The 19,353-nt window shown below is 39.8% G+C and overlaps 2 protein-coding genes across 8 annotated transcripts in view; one reads left to right on the top strand and one right to left on the bottom strand.

Moving 5' to 3' along the window:
• Positions 1–45: 45 nt before the first annotated feature.
• On the bottom strand, positions 46–2,520 carry ORMDL2 (ORMDL sphingolipid biosynthesis regulator 2). 5 transcript variants are annotated; one of them, XM_072654968.1, is made up of 4 exons: positions 2,435–2,520; positions 1,468–1,787; positions 1,197–1,348; positions 46–578 (listed from the first exon to the last, which is right to left on the bottom strand). In XM_072654968.1, exons 2-4 carry the CDS (start codon positions 1,639–1,641, stop codon positions 443–445), a joined length of 462 nt encoding a protein of 153 aa, XP_072511069.1. In that variant the 5' UTR covers positions 1,642–1,787; positions 2,435–2,520; the 3' UTR covers positions 46–442. The 5 variants fall into 5 exon arrangements, with proteins under 5 accessions (XP_072511069.1, XP_072511064.1, XP_072511065.1 ...); XM_072654963.1 differs by having other exon boundaries at positions 1,468–1,642; positions 2,386–2,519; XM_072654964.1 differs by having other exon boundaries at positions 1,291–1,348; positions 1,468–1,642; positions 2,386–2,519.
• Positions 2,521–2,580: 60 nt separating this feature from the next.
• The window catches only part of SARNP (SAP domain containing ribonucleoprotein), a 37,619-nt gene continuing 20,846 nt past the window's right edge, over positions 2,581–19,353 (top strand). Inside the window, exons 1-9 of one of the 3 annotated variants that reach the window (XM_072654960.1) lie at positions 2,581–2,670; positions 10,869–10,968; positions 11,284–11,330; positions 11,643–11,710; positions 13,926–13,977; positions 15,683–15,756; positions 16,219–16,247; positions 17,836–17,861; positions 19,243–19,311. In XM_072654960.1, the coding sequence (XP_072511061.1) occupies positions 2,668–2,670; positions 10,869–10,968; positions 11,284–11,330; positions 11,643–11,710; positions 13,926–13,977; positions 15,683–15,756; positions 16,219–16,247; positions 17,836–17,861; positions 19,243–19,311 (468 nt within the window). In that variant the 5' untranslated portion in view covers positions 2,581–2,667. Of the gene's footprint in view, positions 2,827–5,303; positions 5,378–10,868; positions 10,969–11,283; positions 11,331–11,642; positions 11,711–13,925; positions 13,978–15,682; positions 15,757–16,218; positions 16,248–17,835; positions 17,862–19,242; positions 19,312–19,353 lie in introns of those variants that run through there. The other 2 variants (XM_072654958.1, XM_072654959.1) reach the window with 2 other exon arrangements.

Genomic DNA, 19,353 nt, shown 5'->3' with positions numbered 1-19,353 from the left:
TCTTGGTTGAGTGGGGACAAGAAACAGTTTCAGGGAGGCATGGGATATGATAATAATCAGAAAGAGGTTTATTTTCAATTTAAGATTGGGAAGAATGTAGTCTTTTCGCCCTCCTTCACCTCCCACAAAGTTCTGCTGACTACCCTAGATTTACATCTGAAAAATAGCTTTTATTATATAGCAGTGATGTAGATAGTTGGAAAAGATAAACTATAGCACCAGCCAGGAGAGTGGGCCCAGCCCTTACCCATATTTCTTGATTCTAAGGAACCTGCCCTTACTTGTACAGGGGAGTCATCCTACCCCCAAATTCATCTCCCTGGAGTTGGCAAAAAAAGATCAGTTGATCCTCAGGTCTTCAGCTGCTAAAGGGAAGGAGGATAGAGCAGCTCTTTGTTCCTTGTCCTTCCCTAGCCTGTACCTAAGTGATCATTGCCAGGTGTTAGTACTTATTGATGCCAAAGAGACGGACACCATGGAACTGGGGTAACTTAGGCAGTAGTACACTGAGCAGTGAAGCTGTATTGATGACAAAGTGAGCAGCATCATATTTGGTGTAGAAGCTGGCCAGGAGGTAGCTGGGGAGAGAAAGAAGAACATGATGAAAAAGAGGGACCTTTCCCTGACCTCTTTTTGTTCTTTCTACCATCTTCCCCTAAGTCAGTTTTGTTATTTCCTTAAATGACAGCTCTATCTCACTATTGCCACATGAACAGCATTTCTCTTGAATGGGAAGTAGTTTATAGATTCTATAGATTTATAGACAGTTTATAGCAAAATGTGTTGATCAATGGAAAATGAAAGAAGGGTCAAGCTACAGTACTGCAAATGTCCCCTTGTCTCTGACATTACCCTCTTCCTTTTAAATCAATTATACTTTCATTTGTTGTACACTTGAACAAAGTCTTGCACCACAGAATCTAGGTGAGGATTTCTTTGAAGTTTTCCCAGATGCTCCTATCCCCATTACCACCACAGGGAGGCAGCAAGCCTATTCGTGGCTTTCATACTTTGGATTTCATAATTGGTGAACTGAACACCCTCTATCCTCCTAGCATGGTTAGATCATAGTTTTTCAGTGAGTTTACAGAGATTCTACCCCTTGTGGTGGTACCTTCCACTTAACTGATGTCCCCTTGGGGGGCCTTTGCAACACCTACTCTACCTAGCTTCTCCCTCACCCTCCTGGAACTCACAGCACAATGGGAAAAATACTGAGGAACTTTCTGGAGGAGGTGAACTGGAGCCCATAGTCCATCTGCTCCCAGTGTGTAAGGAGCCGGGCCTTGCCTTGGTCGGGGGTCTCAAAGGGTGTCCCCTTCACAGTGTGCAGAAAGACGTACATGGCCTGGGAGGGGGTGAGAAGGTAGAAGAAATCCTTTTCAGCTATGGATTTGAGGCAGGTGGGCAAATCCCCAAAGAATTCAAGTCTGGATAAGAGAAAATGAATTTAGGCTGGAGGCTCACCAGGTTATGGATGACGTTGGTCAAGGTCCAGACCACTGGGATGCTGAAGAAGGGGATGCTGAGTAGAACCACATGTAGAAGCCCTACTAGGATGATGTAGGCTAGCCAGATGCCTCGGCTGTTCATCACCCTTGTGTTGGGGTTCACCTCGCTGTGGGCCACCCCCACGTTCATCCTGCCACAATAGTGAGTCAGGAGCTGGACTCACCGGGGTTCTCTTTCCTTTGGTCTGCCTCCCTCGGTTACCGGTTTGGTGACTGCAATGAACCTTGAACTTGGGGGGAGGAGGAGGGGAAGGCGCTCCTCTGGTATACTGAGGCCTGAGAGATAAAAAGCTTTCTGGGATGAGGGGAATCTAACTTTAGCCTGAAGGGAACAGCGGGGGAAGGGGCCGTAGTTGGAGGCGAAAAGGGGGCATGGAGCACTTCCTTTCTATAGAGGGGAATTTGGGGCAGTCCTCTCGTCTTCCGGGGGTGGGCAGGAGAATCAGATCAGGTGAGTCCAAGGGGAGGTGCTCAGGAGGTAGACGTGCTCGGGAACGATACCTCTCCCCTCCCATTCTCTGTCCGGGGCTGCCATGGACGACAACCTCGGCGGGGGGAGCTGCCATTGGCCTTTCTGGAAAATGTAGGAAGCTGCGGGAGCACGTTGTGGGCCTTCCGCCGCCCGGGGTGGGGGCAGGCAGAGCAGGCGCTCCGGGAACCGCCCCCCGCCCCCCCCCCGAGGCGCACTACGAAGGGGCGTTCAAATCTCCTTCCTCCAGACGAGCCGGCAGCCCACGGCCGAACCCAGCCGATCCCCGAGTCCCAGTGACCCTTGGGCTGTAGCCCGGGGCCCCATCCCTGCCCCTCAAAGCTCGCCGTCACGGCCTGTCTCCGCTCCTCTCGGAGTCATCCCCTCACTCCCAAATCCCCTCACCTGGAGGCTCCAAGGGCCACTCCGCCAGACGCAAGTTCGGCTACTTTACCTAGTCCACCTGTTGTGTCCTGGAAGCGGCCGTGCCCTCGAACTGTCCCCATTGGCCCTCCACGCCCGGCGCTGCCGTGGCTCATTGGCCACCCGTTTCGATGTTCTGTGTTTCGTTAGTCAGCGGGCCTGTCACTCTGGTGGGAGGGAACCAACCCTTCTCCAATCCCCTTCTCCGGCAGACCGTCGCGTGGGGGAGGACCCATGCTGGCGGCCGACGAATGAAAAAAGCTGATGGTAAAGAGTGGGAGTATAAACAACGGCTATTGGGTGGTGGTGATCCTCGGAGTCTCGGCGGGAGCTCCAGAAGGCGGAGGCAGGAGAGGGGGGCAAACTGGGGGAGGAGGGGGTGACAAGATGGCGGCGGAGACGGTGGAGCTCCACAAGCTGAAGGTACCGTGAGGGGCAGAGGCCCGGGCATGGCTGGGGGCCGAGCTCTACGAGGTGACCGGCGCCTCCCTCCCCTCATTTCTCCCTCCGGGGCTCCCCTCACTGTCGTCCCGGTCCTCTCCCTGTTAGGCTGGTCTCTGGGGCCTTCTTCCTCTCCTCTCGTGCTGCCCCCCCCTCTCGTTCCTTCCCCCTGCCATCTTTTCTCTCCGTTCGGGGTGCCCCTCTCCTTACCGCTTCTCCCTCCCCCCTTTCTGCCGAGAATGTGTGTTTGCCTCTCCCCTTGCGAGGAGGCAGGAGAGGTAGCAGCACGTCATACCCCCCTCGCCTCTGTCCCCTTCCTCTCTGCCCCCGACCCCCTTTCCTTCCCCAGGTCTCCTCTCCATTCCGAGTCTAGGAGTCCCCAGCAAGCTGGGGTAGCGGCACCCACGTGCGTTTGTGTGTCTGTCCAGCTCGCCCGGACGACTCAGGGACGCCCCAGTTCCTTCCTCAGAGGTGTTATGGTACCTGAGTCCAGCCTAGAAGCCTGGGAGAGCCCGGGAATGGGGACCACCGGCATCCCCTCCCCGCACCTCAGGCACTCGATGGCACTGGGGTCACCTCAGAAGAAGAGGGAGGTTTTTTTTTTCTTTTGCAAGATAAGGAAGGGAGCTGGGGAAGCTTTTTGAAAAACAAACTCAGTTTTCCCTATTATCCTCCACCTCCTTTTGTGTCATCCTCTGGGAAATATAGGATGGTTGACAAAGATTTTAGTATTATTTACTTGGGGAGAAGAATTAACCTCCTATAGGTAAAAGAGATATATTGGTTGATTTTAGGTGTTCGTTCAGAATTTGGCAAACAGTCCCCCTGTCAGGTAGTGATTATTCACTTCCTTTTGGGAAACAAGCTAAAAACCGATTTCCTTTATTATATAATACATTAAGTGCTCTATAAGATTTGCAACCTGGCTTGTTGATGCTGACAATCTAAAGCATATCTAATAGGAAAAAATAGTTTATGATTTCTTGGATATACTCTTGAGATAGGCACTACTAAAACATGCTTAGCCCTAGCAGCATGGACTTTTATTTTCTTGGATTCTGCTTGGCTTAACCGATTTTATTCTTATGGTATCATTTGTTGAGAGTGTAAGGTTGAATTATAAGCTTTCCATTTCCATGGCATGTCAGTTTTGCTTTTTTCTTTTCCTGGACTGATGCCGGCCATCAGAGTCTACTGTAAAAGAACATAGAGAAGGAGTAGGAGAGGAGCCTGTCCATATGCCACAGAAATTCTTAACTTTTTTAGTGTCATTGACACCATTAGCAGTCTGGTGAAGCCTGTAATCCTGTTCTTAGAATAATGTATTTAAATGCATAAAATAAAATGCATAAGATGTAACCAATTATTTTGAAGTTCAGTTATTTAAATATTTTTAGAAGTAAGTTCACAGACCCCAGGTTAAGAACCCCTGCTCTAGAAACAACTGAGTCTTCTTTTCCCTCATGAAATGCTATTTCTCACCTCTCACAGCATCTAAAGGAGTTTGGCGTAGTTGTTACTTATATTGAAAGAATCTTCCCTTGTTATTTGCTGTATGGGAGGGCTTCTTAATCATGGGGGATGTTGGCAGATTTCAGAGGGTCCATGAACTTGGATGGGGAAAAATGTTGTTTCACTGAACTTTCACTGGAATTTAGCATTTCCTTCAATTATATAAAAACACTGTGAGGAGTCTATAAGCTTCACCAGACTGCCAGAGGTATCAGTGACAGAAAATAAGGTTAAGAACTCCTGCTTTGGAGCTTAACATTTTAATTTTTCTAGCTTACATGTGAATGTAAAATTTTCTTGAGAAATAAGATGTTTAGTTTGGGTGACATTAGCTTACTTTAATTGAGCTTTTAGAGATAATTAGAAAAGAATGCTCAGAAGTCCACCTTTTACTTAATTTTAATGAAAAAGACAAGGTATGGACTGAAATAACCACACTGGTTAAAAGGATATGCAGATTTGTCATATTTGCTTTCAAATTTTCTTTTTTGTCTGTGAACAGAAGTCCTTAAATAAAGACCTTTGAGGACTGGAGGCCTTCTGTTTCAGTAAAGTGTGCACTAATGAGATTTCCTAGCCCTGGGATCAATTCCTGCCACTGACACCTACTAGCTATGTGACCTTGGCCAAGTCACGTATCCTCCCTGGGCTTCAGTTTTCTTTTCTGTAAAATGAGGGGGCTAGAATACATGCCTTCTCAGGTCCCTTCCAGTTCTAGCACTATAATCTCTTGATTTCTATTCTCTTGAAATGATTATTCATTTTTGACCCTATCTATACTATTGACTTTAAATTTGTGAAAAATGTAAAGAAATGCAACCACCACAAAATACAAACTGGCCAGGGAGAAAGCTAAATGGTAGAGAACAATGTTTGTTAAAATACAGGGATGGGGACTGGATCTGTGATTTCATTGTTATATTGGTTTTCCATTAATTCTAGCAGCTTCTTGGCTTGTCTTTCATAATGTCTTGACTACAGTCACAACTCCTGGATGAGGAAACTCCCTCTACTAATGCAGGTTGGCATCTTCTCTGAAACTTGTAGTCTTAGAGAGTTGCTTAGGGAAGTGAAGTGACTTGCCCAGGATCACACAGCCAGTATGTTTCAGAGGCAGGACTTGACCTCAGGTTTTCCTGGGATAAGCTTGTGTGTCAAGTGCCACACAGACCACTATAGGAATAGTGGTAAAGCCAAACTATATCGTGGGAATTCATTTAAGTAGTGAATACATTGACTGTCCTTTTGCGGATAGTGTGGTATTGTGGCACAGTGGAAAGAGCATTGATTCTAGAGTCAGACTTGGGTTCATATCCTACCTTTGATGCTTCCCACCTGTGTCACTTTAGGCATGAATTATTTAATCTCCTTGGGCTTCAGTTTCCTCCTCTGTAAAATGAGGGTGTTGAACTTAGATGGCTCTGGGGTCCCTTCCAGCTCTGTATCTATGACTTTTAAGTTCTTTATTTGCTCTCTGCCCTTTTTCATAGATCTATATTTTAAGAGCTACTTTTGACAGTCACTTGAGCAACTATGGATTGCTTGTTATGTAGTAACACTATAAATGTTATGGAAGAAAACAAAATTATAAGTCAAGGTAAGGTACCTGTCTTTGAAATATAATATAGTTGATAGAGATAAATATACACATATGAAATTACTTAAACAGAATTTTCATTTTAGGCTGCTATATTTTAAAGAGACATGGACAATAATATTAGCTTATGTGTCTATATAGTACTTCATGGCTTATATCCTCAACAATGTTGTGAGATAGGTAGTGTTAAGTGTTATTATTTCCATTTTATAGATGAAGAAACTGAAGTGCATGTTAATGGACTTGCCTGTGGTTGTACAACTAGTTAATGTCAGATCCAGGATATGAATTCTGTTCCGACTTCAAGTCAAGTGTTCTTTTTCCTTACTCCACACCATCTCTCAAATTAGAGCATGTCTATAGTTAGATTGTCTGGAATGGTGAAAGGTCTGGAATCCGTGTCATGTAAGGATTGCTTAAAGGAACTAAGTATGTTTAATTCAGGGAAGGGAAGACTTGGGTATGTGATAGGTGTTGTCAGTTTTTTTTAATTTTTAAAAGTTTTGTTTCTGTTTTTCTCTATTGTGTTCATACCACAATTTTTTCCTCTTAAGTTCCTCTACCCGCTCCCCCCCCATTGATTTCCTATAACAAAAAAACAAAAACAAGTAAGTACAGCTGTGGTATGTATCGCATTCCACATCAATAGTCTCCATCTTAATATTGAGGGGAGGAAGGTATGTTTCTATATTAGTTCTTTGAGTGAGAGATTGTTCATTACAGTTCATAGTTCAACTACTTTTTACTATTATTTTCCTTTACGTTAATACTCATTGTGCATATGATTTATGTAGTTATGTTTTCTTCACTCTGAATCAGGTCATACAAGTTCTCTTGATTTCTTGATATTTTCATTTCTGTCATTTCTTTCTGCACAATTTTTCATTATGACAATTTTTCATTATGTTCACATATTACCATGTGTCCAGCCATTCCTCAGTCAAGGGAAGCCCTTTTTGTTTGCATTTTATTGCTAATAATAGCTAGCATTTTATTAATGCTTTAAGGTTTGCCAAGTACTTTATCTATTTGATATCTTATTTAAGCCTCACTATGGCCCTGTAGGGTAGGTGCTATTATTATCCCCATTTTACGGATGAGGAAACTGGCTGAGGGAGGCTAAGTCGATTGCCCAGGGTTATACAGCCAGTAAATGCCTGAGGCAGTATTCCAGCTACTAAGTCTGTCTGCTCTACCACCTAGCAGCTTCCCAAAGAGACGCTACAAAGAATGCTGCCATGTTTGTTACATGGAGGTCCTTTGGTCACTGATTGCCTTGGTGGTATTTGTCCAGTAATAATGTAGTATATGAACACTTCGTGTTGATATTTAGGATGGTTAGACTAGTTCACAGTACCACCAACAGTGCACCAGTGTTCTCTGTCTTACCAAAGCTCTTCCATCATTTACTCTTTTTGTAGGTGTGAGGTGAAACCTTTGGAGTTTTAATTTGTATTTTTCTTACTTATTAATTGATTTAGAGCAGTTTTTCATCTGGTGCTTGATAGTTTGCTTTTCCTCTCAATCTTGTTTTTCCACACCCTTTGTTGTGGGTATGTTCATAGCCATTTATCTTTTGAGGAATGGCTCTTCAAATATTAAGTGGGTTGCTATTTTTTTTTGTCACCCTATGCAAGTTTTTTAAACTTTCTGTGTCATTATTTTTGATAATCTGGTGAAATCTGTGGACTCCTCAGACTAATAATTTTTATATGCATAAATTAAAATATGTAGGATTATAAAGGAAAACCAATTAACCAAAATTCACAGACTGGTTCCTCCCTACTTTTACCCTCTTTAGAACCCTTGCTTTGGTTGCCAGATCTAGAACCAGTGAGAAGCTTCATGGAAGCAGGTGTCTGTTCAACATAAGGAAAAATTTCTCAACAATTAAAGCCATTCAGAAATATTTTGTGACTTACCAAGCTCTTTGTCAGTTGAAGTATTTGAGCAGAGAAAGTCTAGATCATCATCTGTCAGACATGTTGTATAGGACATTCCTATCTTGGGGGTAAGGTTGAACTAGTTGACCTCTAAGATTTATCTCAACTCTGAACTAATAATTTTATTAATTCTGAGTACAAACTAAATGTTAACAAGTGCAAGATTATACTATAAATTAGCATACCCAACCATAATGTTGGTAAATATTTTTGAATATATACTACAGTGTAGCATGTAGAAATGCATAGTGTAAAATGCTCCTTTTTCTCAAGGGACCTATAATCTAGTTGGGGAGAGAAGAATTAAAACACATGAAAAGCTTAATAATAAGCAATTTGCTATTATAATAGGATACCACTGATTAATACATCCTTTCCTGTAGATGTGCAGATAATTGCTAAAAGAGGCCAGATAAGGGAGACATCACTTAAGGTTGAGGGAGGGAGTGAGGATTTGTACTTGATCTAGACCAAGGCTTCTTAAACTTTTTCTACTCAGGATCCCTTTAGCACTTCTTAAACCCCACAAAGGGTCAAGACTCATAGGTTCAAGAGATCCACAGTTTAAGAAGTGCTGATTTCAAGATCACTAGATAGGATATATGGGAGAGGATGCTTTATTGAGGTGTCAGCAAAAGTGGAGGTAGAAAATTGTATTAAGGATTGGGATAATCAAATAAGGAAATGATTATTGTAGAAGAGGTAAGTTTTGCAATTCTGGCAGTTTTGTTTGTTGTTTGCTTTTTGAGGGGTCTGAATGTACCTACCTGTTCTTGTGGCTCTGGTCCTAATTTCTTGTCACACATACCATCAGTATTTATGTCTGTTTTATTTCCTATGCATCTATCTTGACTGACTTTTCTGATTCTTGTCAGCCAGAGTGCTAGAGGCTTTTGGAGAAGAGGGTAGGTAATATTACCTCTATGGATTCACTGCAGGGCCTAGTTTTTACCCTGGAATGAAAATTAACATTTACTTGGTTTTTGTGGTACTATGGTGCTTGTGACAGCCATTGTTTAATGTACGTATTTGCAGGTGATTGGACACATGTTTCATAGTGAACGCATAGGCACATACACACACACACTCTCACACTTTCAGAGAAGTCTATAGGATGGGGACAGAAAGTGGTCAGTATGACTTGCTTAGATGAGAATGAATTTTCTCTATCTTCCAAGAGACCAAAGGAATTTAACAAGTTTTCATCATTAGACTCTAGGCATATCTTGAAGAGCATAGTTAGTGTCTGCTGGGGATTGAGAGTAATTTATATATGCCTTTCTCCAGGGAAACAATATATAGTTAGTATAATGTAAATTGCTCAGTTACATTTACCAAGGAAGAGGAGGATGGTTCCAGATAATCCAGAACAGTAGATATAATGCAAAACCAGATTTTTTTGCTTTATGTTTTTAAAATTTATTAAGTTTTTAAATTTTTGAAACTTTTTTTTTTTTTGCTGTATAATTGTTTTCATACACTTGCCAGCACAAAGTACTGCTAGGAAAACTTGTTTTATTTTTTGGGTAAAAATTTAAGGGAAGAGACTAGAGGCTCGTGATAACACACAAGAATGTATGTAGGTTGGGACTTTATTGAGGTCATTCTTATGTCTTGAATCTGTCCCTTTAAATAATCCCACCACTGGGCATAATACCCCAAGGAGATCAAAGACTGAAATACTTGTCAGTATATAGCAAATTATCATAGCGGCACTTTTTTGTGGTAGCAAAGAACTGGAAACAAGATGTCCATCTTTTGGGGAATGGCTGAACAAAGTCTGGTAATAATATAATATGTGGTAAGAATTGATGAATATGAAGATCTAAGAGAAAACATAGGAAGAATTGTTTAAAATAAGCAGAATCAGAGGAGCAGGAGCCTGGAGCATTATAGTGATGTCAATGAACAGCTCACTAAAGAGAAGCTTAGTAATGGTCCTGGAGAATAGATAATGAAACATGTCATCTTCTTGCTGGAGATCTGGTGGAGCTAGCTGAGTGTTGCATACATTGTCAGACGTGATTGGGTCTCTTTTTTGGTGGGGAGGGTTCATTTCTGGAAATGGGTGAAAGATGGTGTTTCTAGAAGCAACTGTGATATAAGAACTAAAGGTTTCAATAAAATTTCATTTTAAATAGAAAGTGTTTTTGATTTTTGAGAATGTTAGGAGAAAGGTGGATTAGCTCTGTTAGCCAAGTGGTTGAATAGGATAAAGAACAGTTAGGAGTTGGACTGTTTTTCGTTTTTTGTACCTTTTATCTTGGGGTGGCCACCTCAACCCCAAAATAAATAAATAAATGACTGTGTATGTGTATAAATATATAATTGATTCCTTTTGTTTTTTATCACATAAATTTCCCAGAGTATCTCTCCCAGAGAGCCATCCCTTCTAATGAATTTTAAAAGGGAAAAAAATGTTCAATGAAACTAACCAATATTATAGGAAAAGTCTGATATTTTATGCAGTGTTCCAAAGAAGTAGAAGGAGGTACATTTCTCTTATCTCTTCTTTGTGACTAAGCTTTTTCACAGCATTCCATTTCTATGTTGTTGCTACTTTTGTTCTTCCCATTTCTTTTGTCATTGTGCATATTATTTTCCAGGTTGTGCTTACTTCACTCTATATCACTTCACATAAATCTTCCTTTAATCATTTCTTATTGTACTGTAGTATTTTATTACATAAATGTGCCACAGTTTGTTTAGCTGTTCCTCAATTGATGGGTGTCTGCTTTGTCTCCTTTTATTTGCTGTTACAGAAATGCTGACATTATTTTGCTGTATGTAGGGGCCTTTGTATCATTGATCTCAACTTGGTATACAACCATCAGTGGAATCTTGGATTATTCTAAATTGCTTTCCAGAATCATTGAACTCGCTTTCACCAACTATGTATTAGTGGGTTACCTCTCTTTTTTAATCTACTTGGGTGCATCTGTGGGACTAAGAAGTTTCTTATGTTTTTCCAGCTTGCTGAGCTAAAGCAGGAATGTCTTGCACGGGGCCTGGAGACCAAAGGAATCAAGCAAGATCTCATCAATAGACTCCAGGCTTATCTTGAGGAACATGGTAAGTGTCTTCTGTGGTCTGAGAGTAATTTACTTATGCCTTTCCCTGAGGAAACTATAGGTAATTGGTATATTTTGCTCACTTATTTTTACCAAGGAAGAGAGATTGTTCCAGATAATCCAGAATAGTATTTATAGTGCAAAAACAGGATTTATTTTTGCTTTGTAGTGCAGATTTTTGTTTCAGTAAATCTATATTATTCATATTGAGTTTTGCTTGGGCTAATGTACAAATTGCATTTTTCTCTCTGAGTTTACAAAGAGTAGGAATTAGCTTTGCATCACTATTTGATGTATGTGTTTTCATTTCCTTTAGCTGAAGAGGAGGCCAATGAAGAAGATGTTCTGGGAGATGAAACAGAGGTGAGTTGGAAAGGTATATCGTGACCAGCCAGGGCCATGTCCTAGCTCCGTTACTTTAATATTAGCCTGTTTTGGAGTTATCTTTACCTGTTGGAAGGGTTGTTGCTTTTCCTGAAAATGGACTGCCCAGGTATAGAGAGGATGTTAGATTTAAAGCTGAAGGGAATATGAGAGTTGATTTGGTGTCTGGTTAGGAGGGAGAATCAGCATAATAAAGGACAGAGCTCCAGAGATACTCACTTTGGCATTCAGAAAACCTTTTTTGCTAATGAATGTTTCAGATTTAATTTGTGTTAACTAATTTGGTTTTAGGAAGAAGAACCAAAGCCAGTAGAAATACCTGTCAAAGAGGAAGAACCTCCAGAGAAAACTGCTGATGTGTAACTATCTCTCTCTCTTTCATTCAACCCCCTTTAAAAAAATATTAGACTATGGAGTTAAGGCAGTTTGGATTTGATTAGATATGATATTTTTTCTGATTTCTCCAGAAAAGCATGTTTAGAATATTTGAGGAATGGTCCCTATATTGTCTTTTTCTTGGAGTACCTTCCACTTCTAAGTAGGCTGCATGGTTTCATTCCAAATTCATGGTCATAGAAAAACAAAACAGTTTGTTCTCAGGTCACAGAGTAGGGATTACTATTTGGGTGACTAATAGCCCAGGCCTGGAATGATTCCTTTAAACTCTGTTTTTCTGCCAGAGGAACAACAGAGTAGGTGAATCCATAAATATTTGCCCAGGACATGTAGACTAAGGAAAGATGGTTTTGAGGAGAAGGAGATATATACATATTTCTTAGCAAATCTGAATTACCTTTCTTGGGGGTGGTGTATCTTTTATTCCAAATGCTCTATTGGGACTTCAACATTTAAGAGCAGTGCAATATCCTTTTATTTCAATTGAATCTGATTCTTACATCTGTATTACCTCTGTTGTTCCCATTAGCCTGAGTTAATTCTAGATTTTGGTAGCTTTCCATAAATGGTAGTGTTTGAAAATTGCAGCACCTATACATTATCCTCTGGAACAAAGAGAATGGTTTTTGTCATTTTTTGCTCAGATGGTTTTAATTCCTTGAATTAATGAGGTTAGGGCAAGGGGAATTGGAAGGCCTATTTTCAGATTATATGTGCTTGTTTGAAGTGCTTTTGAACTAACTAAGCTACCTAGACTAACCTAATACAGAGAGTACCTCTACCTGTAGATTTAGTTTTGTTTATGAATATACAAGGAGAGGCTTCTTATTGGAACAACAGTGATTACCCTTGAGCCCCAGATTATGATGTCTTTTTACTACTTGAGTTTAATTGAGTAGAGGCAAGCTGGAGCAGAGAGGAAGGAAGCTCCCTCTCTGGGGTTCCCTTTCTACCATGAAGTACTGAAGTGATTTTTACATCAAGATTGGAATGTAGAGGAAGTCGTTAGCCTGGGGCTGGGGGGGGGGGGGGGGTTGGTAGTAATGGGGGGGGTGGCTGCTGTTCTTTTAATGGCGTTGGACTTCAAGTAAGACATTAAACTCCTGAGGCTATTTATGCCTAAGTTGGAGGAGCTGGCTTTGGGGGTAGCGAGGTGAAGGAAAGCTGAAAATCTCCAAATTTATGAGAGAAAAGTACTATGTAAGGACTCAGAAACTTTGCTAAAAGCTGATCCCACTTAGAACTTATTTTAGTGCATTGTTGTCAAACATTTTAAAGTAGCTCTCTTTATCTTAACTTTGGTCTGGGATTCTCCTCAGATGCCCTTCAGTTTCCAGTTTGGTCAACTGGGCAGAGTTAAATAGGGCAGAGCTAGGTTGCAGTCAGCAGGGGGCACCTCTTGCCTGACTCAGAGTACAGGGTGCTCTGACAAAAGGGTGGAGGGGGAAACGAGTTCCTGTTCCAGAATTGCTTCCTCTGAAAATGTCATTAAACCATTACTACCTTTCAGGGCATCAAATGGGAAAACTGTCCAGGAGACTGGAACAAAAGCCGCCCATGCCTCTAAATAAGGGACCTTAATGAGGCTGGTTATGACCCACAGTTTTATGGGAGTTGTTTGGTGGAGCGTTAATGCCCTTCCATTTATCCTGGGTACTTCCGAACTTTGTCTCCCGCCCCTCTGGTCCCCCCTCTTTTGTTTTCTCTCTTAAACCTTTTGACCAGAGACTCAGCCATGTTTTCCTAAGACAAACTGACCCCCGCCTCCTTCCTCCTAACTCCCTTTGGCATTTTCATTTGTCCCACTTCCAGGGTTCCAGCTGGAGCTGTAGGCTCCTGAGAAATAGGGGAAACGGGGCCTATGGAGCACACATATGAGTTGTGATGTCAAAAAATGAGAAATAGTATTAAAAAAATAGTTCTTGGCTCAAAAAGGAATTGAAAGTTTCTTAGAATAAGGGTAAAGATTTCTGGTGTGTTGCTATGCATGTTTCTTTTCAAATTCCTGAAACTACCTTTTCTGATTTTAAATTATTGTATCTTAGCTATAGTCTGTCATGTCAGTTTGTCTTCAATGAATGGCAGCCCCCAAAATTCATTGGAAGCGTAATCATAGTGTCAAGCTGTAGGCCGCCAGGAGTTTTTGATTTATTATTTCTTCTCTTCCTTCTCCTCTAGGGCAGCAGAGAAGAAGGTAGTGAAAATCACATCTGAAATACCACAGACTGAGGTAGGCAATTGTATCTGTTGCTCCTTTATTTTACATGCCCTCATTCCATTTGTGTTTTCTTTTACCCTTTATCTTTAGGGTGAAAAGTGGTATTTTTTTTTTCATTTTTTTCCTTTTTCTCTCAATTTCCCTAGAGCGTTTCTTGTTTAATTGCATGTGAGAAAATATTTGGATTTTTCTGTAACATTATGGTTTCAGTGGCAACCATGTAAAATCTAGGCATCCATTATGTGATCTTTAGGACAATTGTAGCCTATCTTACTTTGGGGTATGATTCACCTGAGATTTTCTGTAAAAGAAAATATTGATCTATTCAGCTAGCACATGTGAATTAGTAGGCCAGTAGAACCTTACAATTTTTCTGATACTGCTGTTGTATAACTGATGGTTGCCAAGTGTCATAGTAGCAAGTTTGAATTAGTAATTGTATTTGTAAAAAATGCACAAGACTTGTGTACACATTTCTGATCTATCCGTACTCAAGGTACTAGAGGCTAAGAGTTAGGGGATTGAGGTAGACCAAATTGGTTGAACCCACTAGATGAAGTGGCTGGTAACAAAGGGGAATACAAAATGAATCACTTGACTCTAAGGTGATTATTTAAAAATAAATTTTTACCTTTTTACATTATCTACATTTTCCATTGTATTTCTCCCCCTTCCTGGTTATGACCCCTTCCTGAGAGCCAAGCCTTATAACAAGAGACAGAAAAAACCTCAGCAAAACTAACATTGAAAAAGTCTGATATTATATACAGTATTCTATATCCATAACTCCCTCACCTCTAGAAAGAAGCAGAGAAAGGTGCTTTTTCATATTTAGGGCTAAACTTGCTTTTTGTTACCATATTGTAGTTAATAAGTATATTGCTTTCCTCATTCTACTTGCTTTATTTTGTATTGGTTCAAAGCAATCTTCCCATGTTTCTTTGTAGTTATCCTTTTTTACAGCACAATAATACTTTCATGAACTGTAGTGTATTTAGCTATTACTTCAAACAATGAGCATCTTCTTTGTTTGCAATTAAGATGATTCTTTAAAAGTTGTTTCTTACTCATAGCTGAATTGAAGTCTTTCTGTACTATTCATCTCCAGTTCTGAGGCCAGATATCACAAGGAACTTTTTGCTATGTACTTTCAGAATGGTGCGTTGACAAATCCTTTTGGGATGACACAGGGCACACTGTTTGTTCTTAAAGATACCTATCTTGACAGGAGATTTTCCATTCTTAGTTTTGGACCTGAGCCAGTTTTTTGGTTCTTTCAGATACTCATCCAAATATAACTTCTATCTTTATCTTTACCCTTCCTTCCCCACTCAGTCAAGAAGCGTTTATTAAGTTGTAGGTGGTGAACACAAATGAAACCATCCTTTTCCTCAAAGAGTTTACATTCTGTTGGAGGGAGATTAAATTAAGCATGCTTTTTCACCCCCAACTTGTTTTCAGGATTGTACTGGTGAATTCCTTGTGGTTTCCATGCTTTTACTTTCTGAAAAGAATATTTTTATAGAGTCGAGTCCTTGCTTGAATGCTGTGCCTGATGACAGTATGGTTCCTGGGGCTGGTATTATTATTAATCTTATTCTTATAAGGAGGTCTCAGTGTTCTAAAGAGCTAATAATCTGGACTTCTTTTTTCAAAGGAGGTCATATTGGAACCTTAGTGGATTTTTCTGTCCTCCTTTCTCTATCTCTTCTTTTAGAGGATGCAGAAACGAGCTGAGCGATTCAATGTACCTGTGAGCTTGGAGAGCAAGAAAGCTGCCCGTGCAGCTCGGTGAGTGTTTTTTAGTTACTAAAATTTAAGAGTATCCTCCAAGGTATCTATAAGGAGGGCCGTGGGAATGGGGAGGAAATGGTGGCCATATCTTTGGGGTATAACAATGTAGATGTACTCCACAAAAGGAGGACCATTTTCTTGTTTTCTAAGCATCTCTGCTGACTTAACCTAACATCAACAGGTATGGCTTCACTGCTCAGTAGACAAGGATCATGTTGTTGAATGCTAGTTCTAATTCTTATAAAGACTTTCTGTCAGCTTACCTCTATGGGCAATTTTTTTCCTTCAGCTTGAGAGAGAGAAAAAGCCGAATCTCTTTCATGGGGTTGTTAGAATTAGCTAATGATTGCAAAGCTAGAGATCACAAGCAAGAAGTGCCATATGTAAGCCTGACAAGAAACAAGAGATAGATAGCCTGGAGTGTGAACAGCTTCCTAATTCAGCTTTGTTTCTCTGCAGATTTGGCATTTCTTCAGTTTCAGCAAAAGGTAAGAAGACAGGGGACATTGTCAAAGTTTTCTCTCGCTTATGGTTCTTGATTTTTTTGGAGTGCTTGGAGACTGGGTTTCTCCAGATTAGGAGAATAGGTTTTGATTTAGAAGACCTTGAGAAATCATCTCATCTGTCTTATCTTAGACCTATAATTAAGTCGTCCTCGTCAAGTTAAAGAAAATTGGCGCTGGCTTTAGAAGGTGGAAATATGTGCCAGCATTTGCTTCCCCTTTCTGAGAATCTCCAGGGAAGATGGTTTCTAGATTTGCTAATTCATTCTAGTGTCTCATTTTTTAAAAATTCATTTTTACCTTGTGTCCAATACAGACTTAGCTATTGGTCTGTTTTGGTGAAGTATGGAAAGAAAGAGTTTTCATGCAGAAGAAAATGAAGAACAAAAGCAAAAGTCACTGCATGCAAAAACTTTAAAAGCTTCTGGTCCCTAATCAAAAATTGTTTCCAATGATTTGGAAGTTATTTTAGACTATTTTACAAAGAGCAACCAAATAGGTGTTGTGGTCAAAAAGGCCTACAAGATAATGAGAATGATCTGGAGGGTAGTTGGAAACAACAAAAAAATAACCTACACCATATAAAAACCATAGAATGTCTATTCTAGGAATAAAGGGTGCAATTTTGTTTATTTATCTCAGAGATATAATTGAACTAAAAAATGTCAGAGATATTAAACTAAAATAAGGGGAATGAGATTCTCCTTGGGTGGACTAAAAATTAGGATACTTGTTTTATAAAAAAAAAAACAGTATAGGAAATGATTATTTTAGTATTAAAGTCATAAAGGCTATGGATAAAGTAAACACACTGATTTGTGACGCCTTGGGATTCTAGAGCCAGGCACCATCTCTTGAAACAATTAAGACAAATAAAGAGAAGTATTTCATATATATAATGTGTGGTAAACTTTTTCTTTAATCAGACCTGTTTCATCTTAGGGAGCTCTCAGGGAGCAAGCTCTGTCTACCAGTGCATATAAGCACCTGTTCTCTGCAGCTTATGGTCTCAGAGAGTTACCTGGAATGTTGAGAGGTTAAGTGGTTTGCCCTGCTTCCCACAACCAGTAGTTGTGAGAGCCTTCCTGAACCCAATACCAATTCTTGATTGTTCTCTCTGTTTACTACACAGTATACTGCCTTAAAACTTTAAGGAAAACTTATGGAAACTTAATATCCCAATATATAACAAAAACTGAAAATGAAAATACTTTACAAACTGACTTGGATAAATTCATAGATGGGTAGCTACAAAATGGGGTATTAAGAGAAGCTAGTATGTTTTAGTAACATTTTTAACCTTTGAGGTTTATGTCAGGAATGATAAATATACTATGACTTTTCAGCATTGTAAGAGACAGAATTCTAGCCAAATTGACAATGAGTCTGACCCATTAAAGCAATACTTAATGTTCTTTTGTCTGAATTGAACTACTCTTGCTGCTCTTTCCTTAATGGTTCCTTCTTGTCTTTTCCTTAGTGGGAATAAAGAGTAACTATCTTTTACTTTATCTTGAAAGTATGTGGAACTCTTTTTAAACAGTAAATTGGACTTCTGTTTTTGCTTCCTTAGGTTTATCATCAGACACCAAACCTATGGTAAGAAACTTTTGGTTTTTTTGTCCCTAGTATAGTCAGATTTTTTTCCCCTTAGAAATAAACTTTATAAAGTCACCAGCAATTGATAGACCAAGATTTTTTTAGCAATATTAAAGCCTATGGTGTGGGAGTCTACTTAGCTTCTTCCATCTCTTAAAAAGGAGCAAAACCCATATTTTAACCTTACACATTTACTTTTAGATCTAGGGTTTTTATTTTTTATTTTTTTTAATTTTCTCTTCATATTCTGTTGATCACAGAAAACCCTGATGTCAGAAGAGGTGGGTAGTTGAATGGGGAGACTGTCTCCCCCATGCTCTGTTTGTCTCCATTTCATCAGGAGTAGAGAATTAGCACATCTTTCTGAGTCACTTTGACATTTTATTCATTTTCTTCTGTATGCAAAGATTAATGTACCTTTACAGCTGGTGAAGAGCACGCTTATCTTTTAGTTCTCTGGTTCTATAGCTTCAGGCCCTGTTGATGGTGCTGGTTGATGTCTAACTTAATTCCTACTCCACAAAATCTGTTTATTAACTCTGTTTGTAGTTCAGCTACACATTACAAAGAAAGAAAGAAAAATAGCAATTAAAATTAGAGATGGAAAGTAATAAAAATTGGAATAAGATACCCTGTAGCTCAGTGTGACCATTTGGTGTTGTCATGCTAACATAAGCAATGGGAAGCGTTTGTGGAAGGGAGATACTCCTTGATGCCTGGCCCTAAGAACTCTCCTTTTTGGAGATGCTGTTCATTAGATGTGATTGGAGTGGATTCAGTCCTTAACCAGAAACTCTTGTAGTGCTGGGTTCTTAATACCAGATCACCAAGAAAAGGGAAAGTAAAATAAATTAATATTAGCAAATTAATAACATTATTAATATTAATCTGTGAATTTGACTTAAAAAAGAAGAATGAGAGCAGCATTGTTAGTTTCTGCTTTGGCTAGGAGAAAATGGAAACTAAGTTCTCTGTGTCTATATGCAGAGATAGTATATTAAAAGTCCATTGTTTTAAGTTGGATATGATGAATATTTAAAGTGGAGGGGTATAAACTTTTCAAGCTACCATTTTCAGTATATGTCTAGGAAAGTCTGATTTTAAGTCCCATTTAAGGTTCTTTGACCATTTTCAGAAGGCAGGGCTGAAACTTTCACAACTTTTTCAGACACATTTCAGGATCAGTGGGATGAATTGGTGCCATTGTTTCCTTGGTGGAATTCATCACAAAGTATTCTTGGAGACCAGAAATATTGATGGGTTAATATCTATCTATAATGTTATTTTGTGTAGGTTTTTGCACTGCACCATGGTCTGTCTTTTAGTATTTTCTTCTTTGAATTTTGAAACATCTACTCACCTGTGTCCTATATTTTTGTAGGTAAACATGGATAAATTAAAGGAAAGGGCTCAAAGATTTGGTTTGAATGTCTCCTCAGTCTCTAAGAAGGTAAGGTGTTCTGGGCCTAAGAACTTTTTCTCTACTTTTAGA

This window comes from Notamacropus eugenii, chromosome 3 (genome assembly GCF_028372415.1).
Source record: "Notamacropus eugenii isolate mMacEug1 chromosome 3, mMacEug1.pri_v2, whole genome shotgun sequence".
Lineage (NCBI taxonomy): Eukaryota > Metazoa > Chordata > Mammalia > Diprotodontia > Macropodidae > Notamacropus > Notamacropus eugenii.
This window is presented reverse-complemented; position numbering and strand designations above follow the sequence as displayed.